This window comes from Gasterosteus aculeatus, chromosome 13 (genome assembly GCF_964276395.1).
Source record: "Gasterosteus aculeatus chromosome 13, fGasAcu3.hap1.1, whole genome shotgun sequence".
NCBI lineage: Eukaryota > Metazoa > Chordata > Actinopteri > Perciformes > Gasterosteidae > Gasterosteus > Gasterosteus aculeatus.
Genome location: NC_135701.1, coordinates 23,282,411 through 23,305,673, shown reverse-complemented (window position 1 = coordinate 23,305,673; position 23,263 = coordinate 23,282,411). Strand labels below are relative to the sequence as shown.

Sequence of the window (23,263 nt, the reverse complement as noted above, 5' to 3'; positions counted from 1 at the left end):
AGCTGCTGACACCACCCTCATTGGACTGATGTCTGGTGGTGACGAGTCCGCCTACAGGTGGAGTCTCACCATCTGGTGTCGTGGTGCAGCCAGAACAACCTGGAGCTCAACGCTCTGAAGACAGTGGAGATGGTTGTGGACTTGAGGAACAGAGCACCACCCTCCCCCATCAGAAACACCAGAGGGGCTCTGGAGGAACCATCAGAACCTTGTATGGTGGAACCCGGAGTAAAAAGTCATTGAGTTGCAACTGGATTTATTCAGGCGGATTATTTACAAATCTCATGAAACGCATCAGAAGTAAAAGCAGCAGATCGGACGTTCAGGTCTCATCGGACAAAAGAGACAAACAAAAGTTACAGATACAAACTGACACCGATACACTTCAATTAAAATAAACCAATCATGTAATAATCAATTATTAGGGTTAAGCTTTTTGCAGCTGGACAGATTTTAAAAAATGTTTTTTTTTTTATTTCAGCCACATCCATTTACAATAAGTCATTTGTAAAGTATTGAATTGATAATTAAATGTTTAAGTGGTAAAAATTAAAGGGAAAAATTAATTTAAAAAAGGGTTTTTCTATTTCTTTGCCCCCCTTAGGTTTGTTCAAACATTCAAACATTTTCTGTGATAAAAATTCCTTCCTTCCTGACTTCATGAGGAAACAGTCACATGACTTTCATCACATGTTCAAAAGGTCACATGCTCAGATGGGCAAATGGTCACATGGTCAAAATTGAATCTATGAGTACAGCTTCCTAAAATGCACACGAGGGTCCCAAGGTGCGAGCTTTGGGATGACTGGTCCATTAATGCTGCCTGCAGGTCCACCGTGAGCCCCCCACGGGTCAGATGGGGAGGCGGGTGTGTCGGAGTTTCCACCTCCTGGACCGGACTTTGAAGAAGAAGAAGAGGAGCATGAGGACGAGGCAGGAGCAGACGTACAGAACCACACACAGGCTCATGTCCACACTGTTAAAACCCAGACCCAAAATCCAAACCCCCCCTTGTCCTCCTCCCAGGACCAGAACCTTCTCCCCACCCAGAGCCTGGTGTCCCGGCTCCAGCTCTACGGCTCGTCCTCCTCCCGGCTCCTGCTGTGGCTGGCTGGCTTGTACTGGATCGGGATCGGGACGAGGATGAGCATCGGAAGGAGGTGCGCCGAGTCGTGGGGGAGTCAGGGAGTATTTGGGGGAGATGTTGGCGGCGCCGTAGTGGTGTCTGAGGAAGAGGAGGACGTGGTCGTGGTTCCACACGTGGACCCCATGTTTCTCCTCGTGGCAGGAGGCGCAGAGGGAGGGGCTCGGCCACGGAGCTTTAGGGAAGAGGGGGTCATCGCTGAGAGAGCCTGGAGGGGGAGGAGCTTGTGTTACATCATCAACCAAACAAAAGTGACTTTTCTGAAAAATATTTTATTTTGAAAAATGAACGGATGTTGTATTTTAGACACAAACACGCGTGATCGTGTTGCTGGAACATGTTGAACTACGACTCTTCCTGTTGTCCTCGTGCACTTTGCCAACATTGTCCCCACATTCAGCAGGACGTTTTCAAACCACGGTCTTTTAGGGAGACAGTGGTGGTCCTCTGCAGGTAGCTTAGCATAGCAGCTAGCTTAGCCTGGTGGGGCGTAAAGTGGTCGCCCCCCTTCTGTGCAGCAGTGTGCAGCAGTGTGTAGCAGTGTGCAGCAGTGTGCAGCAGTGTGTAGCAGTGTGCAGCAGTATGTAGCAGTGTGCAGCAGTGTGTGGTAGTGTGCAGCAGTGTGTAGTAGTAGTGTGCAGCAGTGTGTAGCAGTGTGTAGCAGTGTGTAGCAGTGTGTAGCAGTGTGTAGCAGTGTGCAGCAGTGTGTGGTAGTGTGCAGCAGTGTGTAGTAGTAGTGTGCAGCAGTGTGCAGCAGTGTGTAGCAGTGTGCAGCAGTGTGCAGCAGTGTGTAGCAGTGTGCAGCAGTGTGTAGCAGTGTGCAGCAGTGTGTAGCAGTGTGTAGCAGTGTGCAGCAGTGTGTAGCAGTGTGTGCAGTAGTAGTGTGCAGCAGTGTGTAGCAGTGTGTAGCAGTGTGCAGCAGTGTGCAGCAGTGTGTAGCAGTGCGCAGCAGTGTGTAGCAGTGCGCAGCAGTGTGTAGCAGTGCGCAGCAGTGTGCAGCAGTGCGTAGTAGTGTGCAGCAGTGTGTAGCAGTGTGCAGCAGTGTGTAGCAGTGCGCAGCAGTGTGCAGCAGTGCGTAGTAGTGTGCAGCAGTGCGTAGTAGTGTGCAGCAGTGCGTAGTAGTGTGCAGCAGTGCGTAGTAGTGTGCAGCAGTGTGCAGCAGTGTGCAGCAGTGTGTAGCAGTGTGCAGCAGTGTGTAGCAGTGTGCAGCAGTGTGCAGCAGTGTGCAGCAGTGTGTAGCAGTGTGCAGCAGTGTGCAGCAGTGTGTAGTAGTGTGCAGCAGTGTGCAGCAGTGTGCAGCAGTGTGCAGCAGTGTGTAGTAGTGTGCAGCAGTGTGTAGCAGTGTGCAGCAGTGTGCAGCAGTGTGCAGCAGTGTGTAGTAGTGTGACTACCTGCCAGTCTTGAGTTGACCAGGTTGTGTTGAGTCCACAACCAGAGGACCTGCTCCTCTGGGTTGTGGACCGTCTCCATGGTGATGGAAGCTGCTTCTTCAAAGTGTCGACCACATTCCTCACAACCAAAGAAGGTGGAGATGTAACGACGCATCACCTGCAGCACCGGGGACGCTTTGGCCTCCAGACCTGCAGACAGACAGGTGGACAGGAAGGGACAGAGACAGGTTAACATCTCTACTGAGACATTCCATGTTTCTGTATTAATGTCGTATTTCTTTGTGTACCTGTGTTGTCCAGGGCAGTGGGCGTGGCCTCATGCTGGACGGTCAGGACGTGGAACAGAGTCCACAGAGAGCACGGGTAACCTCTAAGCCCCGCCCTGCTGCCCTGGCAACCAACCCAGCGGAGTTCTGCACCGAGGAACACACCGGAGATCTGGACAGAGACAGGAAGTCAGCGCTCGCTGAGTGCGTCCGTGTGCGTCCGTGTGTGTGCGTGTCTCACCCTCATCTTGTTGTTTACCAGGTCCAGCACGGCCTGGTAGGGGATTTGTGGAAGAGGCAGACTGAGCAGCCAATCAGAGAGTGTCTCCATCAGCTTCACCACAGAACCTCCACCTGGATACAGCTGCACCGGTGGAGGCAAGTCAGACGCAGCAGCATTGTGGGTAATTTAGGACTGAAGGGTCTGAGCGCTGTTGTTACCTTAGCAACCAAAGTAACAAAGTCCTTGAAGACCTGTAGCTCCTCCCCCTCCAAGGTGTCGTGGGCAGCCAGCTCGACCCTCAGCAGGTAGTGGAGCGCCGACTCCAGATCAGCCGCATAGACCTTTGACCTGCGCACACGCACACGCACACTTAACTGGACGTGCTGACTCCGGATCAGATCGGAGCCGGTGGTCTGAGTCCCTCACCGGTCCAGGTCCCTCCAGGTCTCGCTGCTGCGCTTGTCCTCCTGCGCCGCCATTAGGTCTCCATTGGTACCGGCAGACCTCCACCTCAGCTGGACTCCTGGTAAGCTCCTCAGCAAGGAGGAGAAGAAGAACCTCAGGCGCTTCACACTGGGGGGGTGAGGAGGACAAGAGGGCAGAGGAGGGGGGAGACAAGGTGGAGGAGGACAAGGGGGCAGAGGAGGGGGGAGACAAGGTGGAGGTGGACAAGGGGGGAGGAGAAGAAGCATTTAAAAAAATAGAATGAGACCTTATGAGACTAAACTGACGTCAATGTGTGTGTGTGTGTGCGTGTCCACTCACACAGGCAGGTGTGTGTGTGTGTGTGTGCGTGTCCACTCACACAGGCAGGTGTGTGTGTGTGTGTGTCCACTCACACAGGCAGGTGTGTGTGTGTGCCGTTGGGCTGCAGCAGGTACACTGAGGGGAAAGTTGAGACCTTCAGAACGTCCAGCAGACGGAGATCAGAGCTCAGAGCTCTCTTCACCTCCACACCGGAGAACTGGAGCAGGTCCAGGGCCACCTGGGGGGTCGGGGGTCAGGGGTCAGGGGTCGGGGGGGAAACCTGTGCTATGACTCCATCTTCACACTCTCCTTGTACCGGTGCTTCATAACGTTACCTCTCGTCCTACGTAGGAGTCTGGCTCCTCTATGATGATGGCAGTGTAGTGGTCTGACCTTTGACCCAGCAGAGGGAGCAGCTCTTCAGAACTAGAGACACACAGAACCACACCCTGTGATTGAGGAGAACGCTGTGCTGGGTCAGTCCGGTTCTAGACTAGTTCTGGTACCTGTATGGCTCCAGTGGAGGACACTGGTCCGGCCAGTCGGCCTTGGTGTGGTTCTGCAGGATCTGGACCATTAATTGTCTCACTGACTGGACCTCTCGGTCTGCACCTGGAGACAGACAGACAGGTTAGAGACAGACGGGTAGGAAGACAGACCGGCAGGTTGAGTATGTGAAAGTGTCTCACCTCTGTAGGACGTCCCTCTGTCTGTCTCTGGACTGTGAGCATGGAAGTACTGAGGACATCCAGAGTACCGTTACTACGTAGTACTAGTACACATCCTCATAGTAAAAGCATATCTGCAAACTGAACACTGCTAAATGACGCGACTCGTTAGTACTAGTACATAGACACAACCAGGTACTAGTACATAGACACAACCAGGTACTAGTACATAGACACAACCAGGTACTAGTACATAGACACAACCAGGTACTAGTACATAGACACAACCAGGTACTAGTACATAGACACAACCGCATAACGAGGTACTAGTACATAGACACAACGAGGTACTAGTATATAGACACAACCACATAACGAGGTACTAGTACATAGACAACAAGGTACTAGTACATACTCTGAATGTCGGGTAGAACTTGATGCTGAATTCTTTACAGACGTCAAAGTTTTCTTCTTGAGCGCAGTCCAACACCCCCACAGTGAGGACAGGCCGCCAGTCTGAGAGACAGAGACGAGGGGCAGAGACAAGGGGGCAGAGACAAGGGGCAGACAGAGACGAGGCAGAGACAAGGGGCAGACAGAGACAGAGACACTTTCAGTATTGTTACACGGAATGCCAGAGAGCAGCTGCTCTCCAGTCCGATTTGTCCCCACAGAAGACAGATGGAGACCAGAGACTCATTCACACAGGTGTGTCAGCATGTGTGCACGCGCGCCATTTGATTAACAGACAGGTTTGTACTTTGAAAGTTTAAACTGGATTAAAGAACCAACATTTAAACGTTACATCAATAGTTTACACAGATTGAATCAAAGTGTCCGTAGGACAGCGGAGCTAACGGAGCTAACGGCTCTCTGAGGCCAGTCCTCATTAATCCGTCAAACTGTCGCGTTTCCGGTGGTTCCTGTGTGACGTGGCGTTGCTCGGATACCGGTGTGTGACGTGGCGTTGCTCGGATACCGGTGTGTGACGTGGCGTTGCTCGGATACCGGTGTGTGACGTGGCGTTGCTCGGATACCGGTGTGTGACGTGGCGTTGCTCGGATACCGGTGTGTCACCTTTCCGTCGCACGGAACCACGAGCTCGTCTCTCTGATCACAACCACCTGTTAGCTTACTACGGCTAATTAAGCTAACAGCAGCTGCTGACTGAGACAGTTTCTGAAATGTGTTAATAAATTAGTTTCTAATGAATTACCCTCAAATAACAGGTTTTTCAATGGCGTCCAAACAAACTGCAATGGAGTATTAATACGTTTTTATTTATATTCATCTGCAGCAACGAACAATAAAGACTCCATTGAACTCCATTGATAAATCTGCTACTTGAGTCGCTTCAACAGGCACAAACCTTTGCGCGCAGCTGCGAGTCCCGCGACGGGACGTGAGCTTTTATCCACGAACACGTGTGGAGGTTTGGATTCTATTGATGCCGAACCGACGGGGGTGAACTAGTCTGACAACAGACCGAGCGCTACTCCCCCGCGTCGCTTTGTGCCACCGAGCAACCGGGACTGCGGGAACGGGCAGCATTTAGAACGCAGTGCGGTGCCGCGGTACCTTTGACGTCCTGGGCCAGAGCCTTCCAGGTGCCGGAGTACTGGATGCAGTGTCCGCACCACGACGAGTAGAACTGGACCAGCCAGGCCGACGACGAGTTCCGCACGGCGGGCTGCAGGCTGCGGCCGCTGAGGATCACCAGCGGGTCCTCCTCCTTGTACAACCGGGCCGCGGCGCCGAGACACCCGGGGGCCAGCCAGAGAACCACCGCCGCTCGAAGCCAGAACCGGAGCATCCCTACCGAACCGGCGGGAGGGCACATCCCTACCGAACCGGCGGGAGGGCACACCCCAAGAGCGGACCGTCAGAGAACCGGTGGGATGACCACGACCCGCGGGGAGACGCGGCCCGACATGAGAGCACAGAGAGCGGGAAGATGGAGGCAGTCACTGCGCGCGAGACGCGAACACCACGACGTGAACACGGATCGATACTTTTGAGCAGTCAAATGTCATCGATGACGATTATTGATCGGTAGACACAGTCAGTGACCAGGGTTCCCTCGTGACCTGGTCGGGTTGCTATGGCAACGGCATCGGCTCTTAAAGAGAGAATCATACTTAAATAGAGTTTTATTCAAGCGCAGCTGCGAGAAGGCTGACGTCAGAGCTGTGTTGCGTTTAGGGGCACTCGGAAAGCTCTCCACCTGGAGGCTTTCTATTTACAATGTTATTGTTGGTAATTCAATCAATTCATTTCATTTCATTTCAATTCTATTTTATTTTATTTTATAAAGCCCAAAATCACAGATTACAAATTATTCTCAGAGGGCTTTTCAGTCGGTACACATCTTCTGTCCTGAAACCGTCACATAGAATGAAAACCCATAGCTGGGGAACAACGAGAAGACACGTCAGAGGAGGATCCCGCTACCAGGATGGACAGACATGTGGACACATGGACAACGTCCAAGTTGTACAATGATGATGATGATGGCAGCAGGAGGCAGGAACAGGGTCCACATGGAACCATGATCCATGGAGACCTGTGATGCTCTGTGGAACAAAGTTAGTGATGCACATTAATTAAATTATTAGAATGATTATCAATAGAAAAACAACTAAACATCTCACACATTTGTTAAAACTGAGTGTTAAAATCTCACAATACTTTTTCAATAATGAATTAATTGTAAACTTATCGATTATGAGGAAATTATTTCTGCGTAAATTTAAAGAATACTTTTTTGTGTCAATGGTGAAAGTGTCAGCGGATCAATGGTAAACAAAGAATAACTAAGTACTTATCACCGTTTTATGCAGATTTACTTTACTAAAAAGAAATGACTATATAAGAAACAAAAAAGGAAAGTTTCATCAGAACCAACTAACAAGACGTTATTAGTTATTTTAACTCTTGCCATCCCACCTGGTTGAGCTTAGTGGACCAGCATCTGTATTCCAACAGGACCAAGACCCCAACACACCTGCAGGCTGCGTGACGCCATTTGACCAAGAAGGGGAGTGACGGGATGCTGAGACACTCATAGAGACACTCTGTCCCACTGACTGCTCAGAACCTCTGGAACTCCTTTAAGACTGTTGGAGAAGCTTCCAGATGAGTGGAGCAGTTTGAAGGAAGTCCAAGAGGGTCACAGCTGTCATCAAAGCAGCAGAAGGTCCAACATAGAAAAGACAATGTGGTAAACAGGGTAAAGCTTGTTTACCACATCATTCAGTGTGCGTTCATAGTTCTGATGTCCTCAATAATAATCTACAATGTCAATAAAACAAAGAAACAACATTCAATGAGAAGGTGTGTCCAAACCTTTGACAGATCCGATTTAATCACCAGCCACAGCGTCCAGTTAGACATAGAGATGTGCATTAATGAGATATGAATTTGTGTGTAAACAATGAGGGACGAGAGCGAGAGAGGAGCTCGGTGTGTCCTAAGAATTCCCCCGGCAGTCTAAGCCTATAGCAGCTTAACTAAGGGCTGGTCCGGGCTGACCTGAGCCAGCCCTAACTATAGGCAGAATCAAAGAGGAACGTTTTAAGCTTTATCTTAAAAGAGCTGACCGAATCTGCCCCCCGGACTGAAAGTGGAAGCTGGTTCCACCAAAGAGGAGCTTGATAACTGAAGGCTCTGGCCCCCAGCCTACTGTTTAAAACCACAGGAACAACAAGTAACCAGCATCTATGGAGCGCAGCTCCTTGTAGGGCAATACGGTGTTACAAGCTCTTTAAGATACGACGGTGCCTCACCAGCAAGTGCCTTGTAGGTGAGGAGAAGTACCTTAAAATCTATTCTTGATTTAACAGGGAGCCAGTGCAGAGAAGTTAGTACATCACATCCAGATGTGTAGATCGATTGAACACCACACGTAAAGCTGTGTGTGTGCGTGTTTTCTATTGTGTGTCTGTGGGTGTGTGAGGTTTAGCAGCAGTCAGCTGTCACGCTCTATTTGCTTGAAGGAAACATGCCTTCAGGCAACCATCACTGCTGTCACACACACACACACACACACACACACACACACACACACACCAACACCAACACGCACACACACACACACGCACACACACACACACAGACACACTAACACACACACACACACGCACACAGACACACACACAGACACACTAACACACACACACACACACCAACACACACACACACACACACTAACACACACACACACGCATAGACACACTAACACACACACACGCACACACACACACACACAGACACACTAACACACCCAGTTTAGTTCTGGTCTCAGGTTTGTTTAGTTCTGGTCTCAGGTTTGTTTAGTTCTGGTCTCAGGTTTTTTTAGTTCTGGTCTCAGGTGATTCTGGTCTCAGGTTGTTTAGTTCTGGTCTCAGGTTTGTTTAGTTCTGGTCTCAGGTTTGTTTAGTTCTGGTCTCAGGTTTTTTTAGTTCTGGTCTCAGGTGATTCTGGTCTCAGGTTGTTTAGTTCTGGTCTCAGGTTTTTTTAGTTCTGGTCTCAGGTGATTCTGGTCTCAGGTTTGTTTAGTTCTGGTCTCAGGTGATTCTGGTCTCAGGTTGTTTAGTTCTGGTCTCAGGTGATTCTGGTCTCACGTGGTTCTGGTGCTGGTCATCGCCCATAGTCCATCTCTTTGAAATCAGCACGATGACGTCACAGTCGCTCACTTTCTGGCGCGCACACCTGGTCGAGTCCCTCAAACTCACCTGAGTGCGCGCGAGGAAGAGATGGACGTCCCCGCCTCCGGCTGCTCCGGGTTCCTCATTGACGCGCTCCTCTTACCTCCTGCGGAGCTCCGCACGGCCGCCGGTCACTCTGCACCTCCTTCCCCGCAGAGAGAGCCTGATCTCCGGCTGCAGTGTGCCCGGTCCGCCGGCCGCCCGGAGCAGCTCCAGCCCCGCAACCGCTTCTTCAGCTCCTCATTCCTCATCCGGGACATCCTAGCGGACCGCCGGTCCCCTCCGGACCCGGAACAGTTCAAGCTCGAACCCGGGTCGTTCCATTTCGGACCGGAAGAAGATTTCCAGGATAAAAGCGTGAGCGGCTCCGACAGTGAGACCAGAGGTGAGAGACTCAAGATGCGATGTTAAACTTTTAATCCTTTATTGTGACGGGAAAAGGAATCTGTAGATTCATGTGAAGCAAATCCTTTAATCTGTTCATGTGTGCAGAAGACATTTAAATGCAAGTAAAAGTGATTCTGATTATCGATGATTATTTAGAACTAAAACAGAATATTTCAGCTCTTTGTGAATTTATTAAAATAAATTATTTATTCTTATTTCATACAGTTCCGAGTGTCCTGATAATACTATTAACAACAATATTTATAAAAAATAATAATTATAGATTATAATAACAATAAGCATGAATTAATGATTATTGTTAAGAATTAACTGTCTCCGAAAAAATACTTTTATGGCTTTTATGTTTAAAGAATAAACACCTTAAGGCAGATAATAGGCACATAATTTAAGATGAAACGTGATACTGGTAGTCTTTTTTTCATAATTTTAATATACGAACGGAACCTACCCCCTGACCTTTATAACATTTATATATATATATATGTAATTTATTTATTTTACTATTACTATATCATCCATCACATATTACAGAAGCATTAATATGAATAACACGTTTCAGCCTCATTCAGTTCACAGACGCCAGTAACCTCTGAGTGTCTCCTCTTTCCCCCACTCCCATCCTTTCAAAATAAAACCCTCCATGAGGTGAATTCTAACTGAAATGCTTGTAACGAAGCCGACTGGCCGACCGACCGTCAGAAGAAGCCTCGTAAAGCTCGGACCGCCTTCAGCGAGCAGCAGCTGACGAGGCTGGAGAGGAGCTTCCAGAAGCAGAAGTACCTGAGTGTCCAGGACCGGATGGAGCTGGCTGCCTCCCTGCAGCTCAGCGACACCCAGGTCAAGACCTGGTACCAGAACCGGAGGTATATATATATATATATTTTAACATCTCCACCGGCCAGCACCACCCATCCTCTGCAGTAGCTTAACTGGCCTTTAACCTAAATGCACCCTCACTCATTCCCCTCACTGGTTACCAGTGGCTGCCTGCATACATTCCTAAAGGACGGTATCGGCCAACAGATCAGGTCCAGTCTGCATCCAAACACAACAACATCCCGGCTGTGTGATGTCCAGGCTCCTAAATGGTGGATTGAACTCCCCATTGACATCAGAAAGCCTATACAGCTAAAAACACAGCTCTACCCACTAGACCTGGACCAGGTACCACCTCTACCCACTAGACCCGGACCAGGTAGAACCTCTACCCACTAGACCTGGACCAGGTACCACCTCTACCCACTAGACCCGGACCAGGTAGAACCTCTACCCACTAGACCCGGACTAGGTAGCACCTCTACCCACTAGACCCGGACCAGGTAGAACCTCTACCCACTAGACCCGGACTAGGTACCACCTCTACCCACTAGTCCAGGTAGAACCTCTACCCACTAGACCAGGTAGAACCTCTACCCACTAGACCCGGACTAGGTAGCACCTCTACCCACTAGACCCAGACCAGGTAGCACCTCTACCTACTAGACCCGGACCAGGTAGCACCTCTACCCACTAGACCTGGACCAGGTAGCACCTCTACCCACTAGACCCGGACCAGGTAGCACCTCTACCCACTAGACCCGGACCAGGTAGCACCTCTACCCACTAGACCTGGACCAGGTAGCACCTCTACCCACTAGACCTTTACTAGTACTTACAATGGTACTCAAATGTTACTTTCTTTGTTCTGGTCTTTCTGCTCTTAGTTGATAAAAGCCTCAGCTACATGAAACATGTAAATGTAAAATAAACAACTTTAAATAGAGGATCCTCATATGTTTATTCAATAATTGAAACATAAAGATGTTAATAATCTCGTTCCACAGAACAAAGTGGAAGCGTCAGTCCACCATCGGATTGGAGCTTCTGGCTGAAGCTGGCAGGATGTTCCTGCCCTCACGCTTCCTGTTCCCTCGTTCCCCGCCCACACCGGACCTCTACCTGTACGGCAGACCCGCCTCCCACCACACGGTCCTCACCCACAGTGAGCCACACTCCCACTGACAGCAGTGGACCAACGGACCTGGTTCATATCAAAGCTATCGATCCAGAACGACACCAGGGGTCCGTTTCAAGAAGCAGGTTTGTTCACCCTGAGATGAGGGAACCTCTGGCTTGTTTCACAAAGGGACGTAACTAAAGCTGAGGGTCAGTCACCATGGTAACTAAAGCTGAGGGTCAGTCACCATGGTAACTAAAGCTGAGGGTCAGTCTCCATGGTAACTAAAGCTCAGGGTCAGGCACCATGGTAACTAAAGCTGAGGGTCAGTCACCATGGTAACTAAAGCTGAGGGTCAGTCACCATGGTAACTAAAGCTGAGGGTCAGTCTCCATGGTAACTAAAGCTGAGGGTCAGTCACCATGGTAACTAAAGCTGAGGGTCAGTCTCCATGGTAACTAAAGCTCAGGGTCAGGCACCATGGTAACTAAAGCTCAGGATCTGTCTCCATGGTAACTAAAGCTCAGGATCCGTCTCCATGGTAACTGAGCCTGTGAACATCACCTGGTCGGGAGCAGGTTTTCTTTCTCCTTCCACAGGCTCCTCCCTCTGACAGCAGCCCAGCCAATCACACAGCGTAGCGTCCCCATCGCGGACGTGCTCTAACATACGAGTACATTCTTTGTGTAGTAATACGTGTTTTCCTTTACAACATTAGAATGGACGCACCTGAAGAAAACACATTATAGGTCCAACACCATCGTACCAGCTTATACCAGTGATATTATTCTAAATATGAGCATGTGTGGGTATTTCCAGCCTGTGTGTAGTGTATTCTAACAGTGGGATAAATCGTATGGATTATGATTAGTGTACATTAAACATTAACTGACACTATATTGGAACGTACGCTGTTTCTCTGTCTTTGTCTAATTACGGGTTCATACTTGTACGCTTGCATTAATATTTGCAGCTCAATAGGGGTGAATATAATGTTTGTGGTGGTTGTCATGGTAACTGGTAGTATCGTGGCTCCATTCATGCTGCCTTCATACTGTGATGCTGCACGCGCTCAACTCTGAGTCAACCGACTCGAGTTGATTGAACCAACTGTTCTGAAACCAGAAACCCAGTTTGTTAAACCTCCCACTTGAAACGGACCCCAGTTTTTACTCACAATAAATATGCAAATAAAACCCTGTTTTGGTGGTTTGTGGATTTTGATTTTTCTGATTAAACAAAAGAAAGATGAAGTGTCAATGACTCTGGTCTCTGATTTGGAAAGAAATGGATCTCATGTCAGACTTTTATTAGTCTGCATTTAACATAATTCAACCCATATTTTAACCAGTCGGCTTTCAGAACAATTTGACTTAAGTCTCAATCTTGTGGGTTCTTGACTTTGGAACTAAAGCCTAGTTTATGCTTCTGCGTTTTCAGAGAGACGCAAGGACACGCGTGTCCCTTGCGTGTCTTTTCACTCCTCTTTGTGTGCGTGGACCCATTTTTGTAGACTAGCGTCTAAAACTTTGCAGCGTCCTGCAGCAGCAGGCTGTGATTGGTCTCTGACTACGTCCTTTACGGAGTCTCACGTCTCCGTTTTCACAGCACAATACGGCCGTTATTAAAAGGAAGAACGTTTACGAGAGAACGGATCAGATTGAAGAGCTTTTAAATATGAGCACTTGTACAAGCCGTCATTGGCGGACTATGAGGACGCCGGATGGCCTCTGATTCATGGAGGGAGATCTCCACAAACGAGGGAACAAAGTCGTGGAGGAAAATACGGGACAAATGTGTCCTTGATGGAAAGCAGCAGTGTGGATGCACGGGGCAATAAAGTCTATGATCAATAAATAAAGCAACCAGCGACTTCCACACACAAAGACGTGACTCTCCAGGTCGTCTTCAACAAAACACGTGACTCCACCTGTTGTTCTGGAGGTGAATCGCTCTGCAACACACGCAAGACTTTACAACCAGGAAGTGAAACGACGTAAAGACGCAGAAACACGCAGCAGCCGTCACGTGTTGGAGAACAGAACGTTTGTATTTAACGCTGTCACGTTAAAGACAAATCGTATTAAATGGGTGAATTATTGCAGCTTTAATCTTTTCGTTGGTCCTGAATAGTTACCGTTAACCTAAAACTTTATTTGCACCTTTACTTTCAACTTACATTTTGTATTGATATTCAATGTATTTATTATGATGATTACATTTGTATTAACTTGTTACTCAAATACATTTGAAGTTCAAAATCCAAAGTGATTGGATGGAAATAAACAATCACTTGTTTGTTTACATGCTGGTAAATAATCCTTATTGCTGCTCTGTGGTGGAGACGTCACTGTAGCATGTAGAGGGGGAGGAGATGGGCAGCGGGTGAGGGGCCTGGGGGAGGTAGAGGGGGAGGAGATGGGCAGGGGGTGAGGGGCCTGGGGGAGGTAGAGGAGGAGGAGATGGGCAGGGGGTGAGGGGCCTGGGGGAGGTAGAGGAGGAGATGGGCAGGGGGTGAGGGGCCTGGGGGAGGTAGAGGAGGAGATGGGCAGCGGGTGAGGGGCCTGGGGGAGGTAGAGGGGGACGCGTGTCTGGTTGCCACGGATACGATGCAGCTCCAGTTGGTCAGACGAGAGATGGATGCAAACCAACTTATGGGGGAACCCGCCTCGCCTGTAGGGGGCGCACTTTGCTTTCCAACACAAAATGTCCTTCAAATAGAAACGCTGCTCCCACAGTAGTATTACCATAGACTTACTGCAGTATTACCATAGACTTACTGCAGTATTACCATAGTAGTACTGAATATACTACTGTATAAAAGTGAGACTGAGTAAGAATCAACTTCAGGGAAAAGACAAAAACACATTTATTTTCCAACAAGAAAACACAAACATCTTCATCTGAGTCTCCTCCTCCTCCTCCTCCACCTCCTCCACCTCCTCCACCTCCTCCTCCATTTACTCCTCCTCCTGACCAAACACTGCAGTCTTCTTCTTCTTCTTCTTCTTGGCGTCTTCCAGCCCGCTGGAGAACTCAGAGTGCTGACGGGCTGCGACGCTGAAGAGAAAGATACAACATAGTACTGCAGTACCTCACTACCACAGTATTACTGTGTGTACTGCACCTCCAAGTGGAGATGACACACACACACACACACACACACACACACACACACACACACACACACACACACACACACACACACACACACACACACACACACACACACACACCTCTTGGCGGCGGCAGGGCGGCCCCTCGGCCCCTGGTTGGGGGCCGCGGGGCCTCTCAGGCCCTGCGGGGCGTCTCGCAGGCCGAAGCTCTTGGCGGCGTGGCCCAGGTGGAGGGAGCGGATGTGGAAGATGTGTTTGAGGTGGGAGGGGTAAGCAGCGTACGCCCGCAAGAAGGACTGCAGCGCTGGTGACACGGAAGAGACATGCGTCAAAAGCAGGAAGCGAGTCATAACGCCGGTGAAGCCACGCGGGACGTCACGTACCGCCCTTTGCCCTCTGCACCGACTGATGGTCAGCGTGGACAAAGTTCTCAAACTCCGTCTGCAGGACCGTGGCCCTCTCTCTCGTCTCCTGCTCCAGGGCTTTAGACGAGGACTGAAAGACGGACGTGTTGGTGGGGGGGACGGACAGGGAGACAGAGGGGAAGGGAGGGGGACAAACGGACTGTTTGACACAACATTCTCCTAAACATAGTCAATATAAAAAAGGATTGTTTGACCTCTGAGCAAGGCACTACATTTAGATGATAGAACCGTCTCGCAGGATCAACGGAGTCATGGAAAACCAAGGTCACGTGACCTCCGCACCTTTAGCTCTGTACAGGTGACCTGGCCTTACCTGGCTGTGGTACTTGCCCCGCCCCTTATAGGTGTCATCCAGCATCAGAATGGACAGGATGTTCTGCAACTTCAGGTCCATTAGGCTGAAACCCAAGAAGAGCAGGAGGAGGATCAGCAGGAATACTGTAACCTGGTTGGTGCTTTGCACGTTGTGACGATATCGACAAACAAACCTGATGTTGTGATTGGCCAGCTCGTTGACAAAGGCCGCCTCACTAGGGGCGAGGAAGAGGAGACTGCTTCCTCTTCCTCCGATACGAGCAGTCCTACCGACTCGATGGACGTATTCCGCTGCCGTGGTGGGCGGAGTGTACTGAGGACACAAGATGGCGACTTATAGAAACCAAGATGGCGACCGACGGAAACCAAGATGGCGACCGACGGAAACCAAGATGGCGACCGACAGAAACCAAGATGGCGACCGACAGAAAAAGAGATGTCAAAATGATTATAAATGTTATATAGTTAGTAGGTACCTGGATGATCCAGGTGACCTGAAAAAGGTCCAAACCTCTGGCTGCGACGTCCTGAAACAAACAATTCATATTCTAACACGGATGTAACACATGATGTAGCACGTAGAGCACATGTGTCAAACTCAAGGCCATGATGGGATTATCTTTAATTAGTTAATTACTATTACAGCCGGTAGATCATGAATTCATAAACAGCTGCTGACCCCACCGACCCCTGACCCCTGACCCCCGACGGACACACTCACCGTACACAGCAGAACTCCACACCGAGATACTGAGAACTGCTGGAAGACATCCGAGCGCTCCTGGTGGAGAAAACAAGCGCATGCTGAGTCCAGTGATGGGGGGGCGGGGTGTGGGGGGGCAACGTTGGGACGGCCGTCTCACCTCTTGCTTCATGTTGCCGTGGAGACGCAGGAAGCTGAGCTGAGGCCTCTGATTGGCCGGCGGTCCGGAGAGGACGGAGGTGAAGAGGCCGTGGAGGAACTCCACCGCCTCGCAGCTCGAGATGAAGACGATGACTTTGTTGTCCTGAGCAAACTGAACAACAGCGGTTGGTCACCGTGGCAACGTGTTGAGATTCTCATTCCGAACATTGATTACTACCTTGCATTTGTCCAGTATGAAAGCAGCCAGGCAGACCAGTCTGAGCTTACTGGGAACCACCACCACGTACTGCTTCAGGGCCTCGGGCAGAACGAAGCTCTCCGATTGAGGTGCGCTGGGGTCAGAGGTCACAGGGGAGCCCGAGGCGACGAGGTCAGAGGAGGCAGGGCCGGACACCTGGATACGGACCGGGTCGCTGAGACAAACGTCTGCTAGCCGCGTGACACCTGGAACACGGCGGGTAGCGAGTCAGTTATCGATCAACGCTGGTCCTTCAGAAGACGGTCAAAGAGCTTCTGTGCGTCACATCTCAGCAGCCTGACAAACAGACACCGTGTGTTGTTGCCTCGCCGAGGGACACGTCCCAGGTGTCCTTGCTGCATACAGACGGACGATCGCCCCTCGGTCGTCTGACTGCTTATTTTTCTTTCTCGTCTACTGTAGCAGCACGTCGTTCGCACTGATATGAACGCTAGCACTTCATGGCTCGATACAGCGACTCACTGTCAACCAATCACAATGCTGGATTTCATCCCCGCATTGGAAATCACCCACAACGTCCAGCACAACCTCATGTCTTCAGTTGTCCCTGAAGACATGAACCTGATCTGAACATTAACCAGTGGATCCTTTTTACAGGAGAAAAGAGTCAAATTACATTCAGACTAACTTTATAAAAGATGTTTGTTTACCGTGAGTTAATGTGGCCGACAGCAGGACGTTCTGCCTGCTGGAACCAGCGCTGTTCAGACGGTTCACTATGACGGTCACGTCCTTCTCAAAGCCCATGTCCAACGTCCTACACACACACACACACACACACACACACACACAGACACACACACACAGAATGAGCGGACGCTTCAGGGGGCGGGGCCACACGCGGCTTGGGAGAAGGTTACCGGTCAGCCTCGTCCAGGACGAGCCATCGGACGCCACTGAAGCCGACGCTCAGCGTGTTCTTGATGTGATCCACCAGCCGACCAGGAGTTGAAACCAAGATGTTGATTCCTTTACGAAGCCTGAAGGCAGAAACGAGTCTCTGATGTGACATCAGGCGGTTGTAACACGCCGCCCCGCGTCACGTGGAAGGATGTTTTCATGCAGATCTTTTTACTTTGTCGTGTTTATGCGACCAGTCCGCTAAATGTCGTCAAACGTAAAACGGGTGTTGGGGACCGCTGGTCTAGAGGACATAGACTAGATGATAAACACTTTAGGACGTAGTCTATAAAGACTAGATGACGTAGACTAAATAATAAAGACTAGATCAGGCGGTCTAATATAAACTAGACACTGTGGACTTGATAAGAAAGACTAGTGGACACAGACTAGAAGAAGCAGACTCAAAAGGAAAGACCAGAATGCTACCTGGCCTTCTCAGACTTCCTCTTCTCTCCTCCCATCAGGACGCCGGGGACAATCCAGGTGAAGGGCTGCAGAGACAAACAGTCAAAACTGTCCAAACTGATCCTGGTGGGTCCGATGTGAACTTCATACACAGAATCAAACTTCTGACTCGGTTTTGTTTTGTTTACCTTCACGAGCTTTGTGAAGATCTGGAATGTCTGCTGGGCCAGCTGAGACCCGGACCCACAGGGACAGAGACACAGAGACAGTTTGAGATATAAATTTACATTAACGTTCATTAAGCGTTAGCATGAAGCGTTAGCATTGACGTTTATTAAGCGTTAGCATGAAGCGTTAGCATTGACGTTCATTAAGCGTTAGCATTAACGTTCATTAAGCGTTAGCATGAAGCATTAGCATTAAGCCTTAGCATTAACGTTCATTAAGCGTTAGCATGAAGCATTAGCATTAAGCCTTAGCATTAACGTTCATTAAGCGTTAGCATTAACGTTCATTAAGCGTTAGCATGAAGCATTAGCATAAAGCCTTAGCATTAACGTTCATTAAGCGTTAGCATGAAGCATTAGCATTAAGCCTTAGCATTGACGTTCATTAAGCGTTAGCATTAACGTTCATTAAGCGTTAGCATGAAGCATTAGCATAAAGCCTTAGCATTAACGTTCATTAAGCGTTAGCATGAAGCATTAGCATTAAGCCTTAGCATTGACGTTCATTAAGCGTTAGCATTGACGTTCATTAAGCGTTAGCATGAAGCATTAGCATTAAGCCTTAGCATTAACGTTCATTAAGCGTTAGCATGAAGCATTAGCATTAAGCCTTAGCATTAACGTTCATTAAGCGTTAGCATGAAGCGTTAGCATTAACGTTCATTAAGCGTTAGCATGAAGCGTTAGCATTAACGTTCATTAAGCATTAGCATGGAGCGGGGAAACCACTAGCGGGCGACTTGTTGGATCAAAGTGTGAGCTCAGACCTCTCTAGTGGGGACAATGACGACGGCCAGCGGACCGTCTGACCTTTTGACCTTCTGTTGGGCCGCCTGCAGACTCTGGACCAGCGGGACGGCGTAGGACAGTGTCTTACCTGCAGAGACACGAGAGACAGAGCTAGTAGTACTTCCAGGTCACTAGTACTACAGTACTACTAGTAGTGCGACGGTACCACAAGACCATTCTCACCTGAACCTGTCTGAGAACGAACCACTGCGTCTCGTCCCGACAGAAGGACCGGAATCGTGCGTTTCTGAACACTACACACACACACACACACACACACACGTTAAAGTTACTACGACGACCGGTGTGTGTGTGTGTGTGTGTACGTGTGTGTGTGTACTGACCTGGTCACTGTGGAAACATTCAGCACTTTGTTGAGTGTCGCCACCTGATGGACAGAAACCAGCCAATCACAGCACAGACCACTAATCAGCTGTCACAATGACTCACTGACATGCACACGACAACTTTGGATCCAACTTTGTGGTTGTAACTAGAATATTAATTACGAATAATTAACTAGTTGATCGCACATGTTGAAAGTCATTATCTCGATGAATGAATGACTGACGACGACCCACCGGCTCGTCTTCTCATCTTAAAGGTAACGAGTAATCACTTTAGAAAGAATCTATTTCAGACACCGTTTAACGTTATTTTAAACACGAGCTTCACTCGTGTGATCGTGTTGCAGGTGGAACACGTTGAACTGCGACTCTTCCTGTCGTCCTCGTGCTCTTTGCTCTCCATCATTTAACGTGTTTGAAGTCCAACAATGTCCCACATTCAGGACGTTTTCAAACCAGGTCCTTTAGGGACACAGTGGTCCTCTGCAGGTAGATGTTGAGATGGAAGTAGCCTAGCAGCTAGCTTAGCCTAGCAGCTAGCTTAGCTTAGCATAGTGGAGCGTTTGCCACTCGTCCCCGGACACGGAGGAATTCCTCTCAGTTCTTCTGTTTGTTTCACTTCCAAAGCAGAAAGCGTCTCCGTCTAACTGACGCGGCCGAACACAAACGTACGTATGATTGTGTGTCTGTGTGTGTCTGTGTGCACGTGTGTGTGTTACCAGGTGTGGATGAAGGTCCAGGTCTGAAAATGAGTCACTGGTGAAGATCTGCTCCTTTAACTGGGAGACCACTGGTCTGAATGGAGGAGGCGACAGGTGATTAGTGTACAACAACAAATCGATGAAATCAATCAAATCAGATTATTAAAAGCGTTGGCAACAAATCCCATTAGCGATTCTTTGTGTCGCGCGATTATTACGTCACTCAATGAGTTGCGGAGCAAAAATGATAAATAAAAGCGGCGAGTCGACGTAGAGCAACGAGCAGCTGTGAGTCACGTGATGCAGACGGGGAGGTTGAAGAGGAACCGAAGTCAGATTTGGTTTTTTAGCGTGAGAAATTGGACGTGTGGCGGAGCGCGTTACCGAGGACCGAGATGAGTGACGCTCACGCGTAAAACGTGAGGGCGCGTCAACGGCTAAATATGCAAAGTCGACGTAACGTAGTACGGAACCACGTTGTCCCGTTTGGACGTGAGGGACGCGACGAGCCTCCTGTTCGTCATCCAGCTGGTCAAGCTAGCGTTAGCTCGCTAATAACAGCAGTAAAGCAGCTAGCAAGACTAAGACACGTTTTTATTTACTCGCCTCTTTTGGACCATTCATTTTCAATGTGTTGTCTTGTGTATATTTCGTGCTTTGTCCCATATCGGTTATTGTTGACGAATATATCTGTGTATGTTGTGCTTGTTAATGCTGTCATATACGGTAGTCCAGTGCGCACATACTGTGTGTTATACGGTAGTCCAGTGCGCACATACTGTGTGTTATACGGTAGTCCAGTGCGCACATACTGTGTGTTATACGGTAGTCCAGTGCGCACATACTGTGTGTTATACGGTAGTCCAGTGCGCACATACTGTGTGTTATACGGTAGTCCAGTGCGCACATACTGTGTGTTATACGGTAGTCTAGTGCGCACATACTGTGTGTTATACGGTAGTCTAGTGCGCACATACTGTGTGTTATACGGTAGTCTAGTGCGCACATACTGTGTGTTATACGGTAGTCCAGTGCGCACATACTGTGTGTTAAACGGTAGTCTAGTGCGCACATACTGTGTGTTAAACGGTAGTCCAGTGCGCACATACTGTGTATTATACGGTAGTCTAGTGCGCACATACTGTGTGTTATACGGTAGTCTAGTGCGCACACACTGTGTGTTATACGGTAGTCTAGTGCGCACACACTGTGTGTTATACGGTAGTCTAGTGCGCACACACTGTGTTATACGGTAGTCTAGTGCGCACACACTGTGTTATACGGTAGTCTAGTGCGCACATACTGTGTGTTATACGGTAGTTGATGTTACGCCTGTAAAGGGAAACACGGTGACCCATTAAAATATCGCATTTATTTACAAATGCCATTTTAAATTCATCTCCCAGCACTTGGTTGTTTTTAGCTGTATAAATTTACTTGCACTACAATGATGGTAATAATTTAATGAACAAGTGAACATGGGGCGTGTTTGTGAGTGTAGTAGAGAGAAGTTCTGACGGTAAAACAAATCCTGTTAAATTTTCTGATTTGTATTTTTTTTAATAAATGATTATGTTCAAGGAGCTTCATGTACTTTCTGGAGTATTTTTGCAGTGTGAATTTGCAGTTCTGTTTTAGAATAAAGGGTTGAAAAGCTTTTTAATGCCGTTTTTTTTGTATTCGATTCATCGATGAATCGAAGAAAAAAATCGACCGATTAATTGATTATCATACTGATCGTTAGTTGCAGCCCTGGATTAGTGACTCATCAGTGAGCCGGGTATGATGTCACTGGGCTGTGGACCAATCACAGAGCAGTACCTGAGGATGTCAGGGATTTCCGGGTTGTGTCTGAATAGAGAAGAAGTCTTGATGATCCTTGTCTCCGTCGTCGTGACCACCTCCCTCTTCTTCTTCTTCTTCTTCTGTGGTTTCCTCTGGTCAGTCTGTAGGCATCATCACCGTGACAACAAACATCATCATCATCGGCGTCAAACATCTGGATTTATGTCCTCTTCTGCTTCTCATTTCCAACACATTTCTTCTTTTATGATGTAATGACGGTAGTTTGTTAGTGAGCTGATCAGAGAGCCGCTGATAGGAAGGTGAGACGGGTGAGTTTACCTGAGTGACCTCCTCCTCCTCCTCCTCCTCCTCCTCTTCCTCCTCCTCCTCCTCCTCCTCCTCCCGCCTCCTCTGTTTGGAGGAGCTGATCACCTTCTCCTCTTCTGAGAGATCCATCCTCCTCTTCTCTGCCCACTGCTTCTTCTGAAGGTCCAACAGAAAGGATGATTATTGATCACCCACTGAGGATCACATTATTGATCACCCACTGATGATCACATTATTGATCACCCACTGATGATCACATTATTGATCACTCACTCTGGCCCATCTCTGCTGAGTCGTCAGTGGTTTCTTCCTGGAGGAGACGGTGACGCTGCTGCAGATGTTCAGACACAGCTGGTCCTCTGCTGATGCCATCATCCGCACACCTGATCACAGTAGACAGGGTGGATTTGCTGTAAATAACTTCACGAGTTATATATTGATTGATTATGCTCATGTATGAGCCGAGACCGAAACCAATACCCGCGTGGAGGTTCATCCCAAACAGACAAAGCACGTGACTGTAACGTCTAAGACGTTACGTGATGACGAACAAAATGCATTTATTCCTCTGATGCGAGCTAAACAACAGTCGGCCCGGGGACAGGCCCGGGGACAGGCCCGGGGACGTGTCCGGGGACGTGTCCGGGTCCAACGGGTCCTCTGCGGGGTCGTGGTCACGCTGTTCCTCCGTCTCACAGGAGAACACGCGTTAAATCCGCTCGGCGCCACGCGGAGGGACCAACTCACCCTGCGGCTAACCGGTTAGCATCGTTAGCTCCCGACGAACGTGACGTAAGAGAGGATTGACCAGGTCCTCGCGTGCACACAAACTAGCTCATGCTAGCCTCATGCTAACACACACTGCTTCATTTTGATACAGAGAAAAATAAGAAGTTCACTCACCGCGAAACTCTGAGAGAACAAACCAGCACGCGTGTGGCTACTTCCGGTATATGATGGAAGCCCCGCCTCCTTCACAGCTGGGCTTTGTGGACATGCGCAGAGGTTGCATGTCCTATTTATGATGCATTCACATTATTATTGTTCCATTCACATTATTATTGTTCCATTAACATTATTATTGTAACATTAACATTATTATTGGCCATTAACATTATTATTGGCCATTAACATTAACATTATTATTGTTCCTTTAACATTATTATTGTTACATTAACATTATTATCGTTCCATTAACATAAACATTATTATTGTAACATTAACATTATTATCGTTCCATTAACATTATTATTGTAACATTAACATTATTATTGTAACATTAACATTATTATTGGCCATTAACATTATTA

General features: G+C 48.7%; 3 protein-coding genes across 7 annotated transcripts; 1 reads left to right on the top strand and 2 right to left on the bottom strand.

Moving 5' to 3' along the window:
- Window positions 1-239: 239 nt before the first annotated feature.
- On the bottom strand, window positions 240-6,868 carry qsox2 (quiescin Q6 sulfhydryl oxidase 2). The gene is made up of 12 exons (XM_078086508.1): window positions 6,018-6,868; window positions 4,855-4,955; window positions 4,461-4,509; window positions 4,278-4,383; window positions 4,107-4,197; window positions 3,864-4,009; window positions 3,451-3,597; window positions 3,243-3,372; window positions 3,043-3,165; window positions 2,823-2,973; window positions 2,536-2,724; window positions 240-1,352 (listed from the first exon to the last, which is right to left on the bottom strand). Exons 1-12 carry the CDS (start codon window positions 6,277-6,279, stop codon window positions 853-855), a joined length of 1,995 nt encoding a protein of 664 aa, XP_077942634.1. The 5' UTR covers window positions 6,280-6,868; the 3' UTR covers window positions 240-852.
- Window positions 6,869-9,061: 2,193 nt separating this feature from the next.
- On the top strand, window positions 9,062-11,698 carry barhl1a (BarH-like homeobox 1a). The gene is made up of 3 exons (XM_040169770.2): window positions 9,062-9,530; window positions 10,230-10,416; window positions 11,377-11,698. The coding sequence occupies exons 1-3, from the start codon at window positions 9,194-9,196 to the stop codon at window positions 11,552-11,554; spliced, it is 702 nt and encodes a 233-aa protein (XP_040025704.1). The 5' UTR covers window positions 9,062-9,193; the 3' UTR covers window positions 11,555-11,698.
- Window positions 11,699-14,342: 2,644 nt separating this feature from the next.
- Window positions 14,343-22,963, bottom strand: ddx31 (DEAD (Asp-Glu-Ala-Asp) box polypeptide 31). 5 transcript variants are annotated; one of them, XM_078086505.1, is made up of 22 exons: window positions 22,857-22,963; window positions 22,227-22,336; window positions 22,030-22,109; window positions 21,966-21,999; window positions 21,663-21,787; window positions 19,860-19,935; window positions 19,138-19,181; window positions 18,977-19,047; window positions 18,772-18,881; window positions 17,966-18,007; window positions 17,799-17,863; window positions 17,330-17,449; window positions 17,120-17,226; window positions 16,428-16,654; window positions 16,209-16,361; window positions 16,067-16,126; window positions 15,822-15,872; window positions 15,519-15,658; window positions 15,344-15,428; window positions 14,989-15,100; window positions 14,726-14,909; window positions 14,343-14,549 (listed from the first exon to the last, which is right to left on the bottom strand). In XM_078086505.1, exons 2-22 carry the CDS (start codon window positions 22,326-22,328, stop codon window positions 14,450-14,452), a joined length of 2,088 nt encoding a protein of 695 aa, XP_077942631.1. In that variant the 5' UTR covers window positions 22,329-22,336; window positions 22,857-22,963; the 3' UTR covers window positions 14,343-14,449. The 5 variants fall into 5 exon arrangements, with proteins under 5 accessions (XP_077942631.1, XP_077942632.1, XP_077942633.1 ...); XM_078086506.1 differs by having other exon boundaries at window positions 21,966-21,993; XM_078086507.1 differs by having other exon boundaries at window positions 21,966-21,990.
- Between the last annotated feature and the right edge of the window lie 300 nt (window positions 22,964-23,263).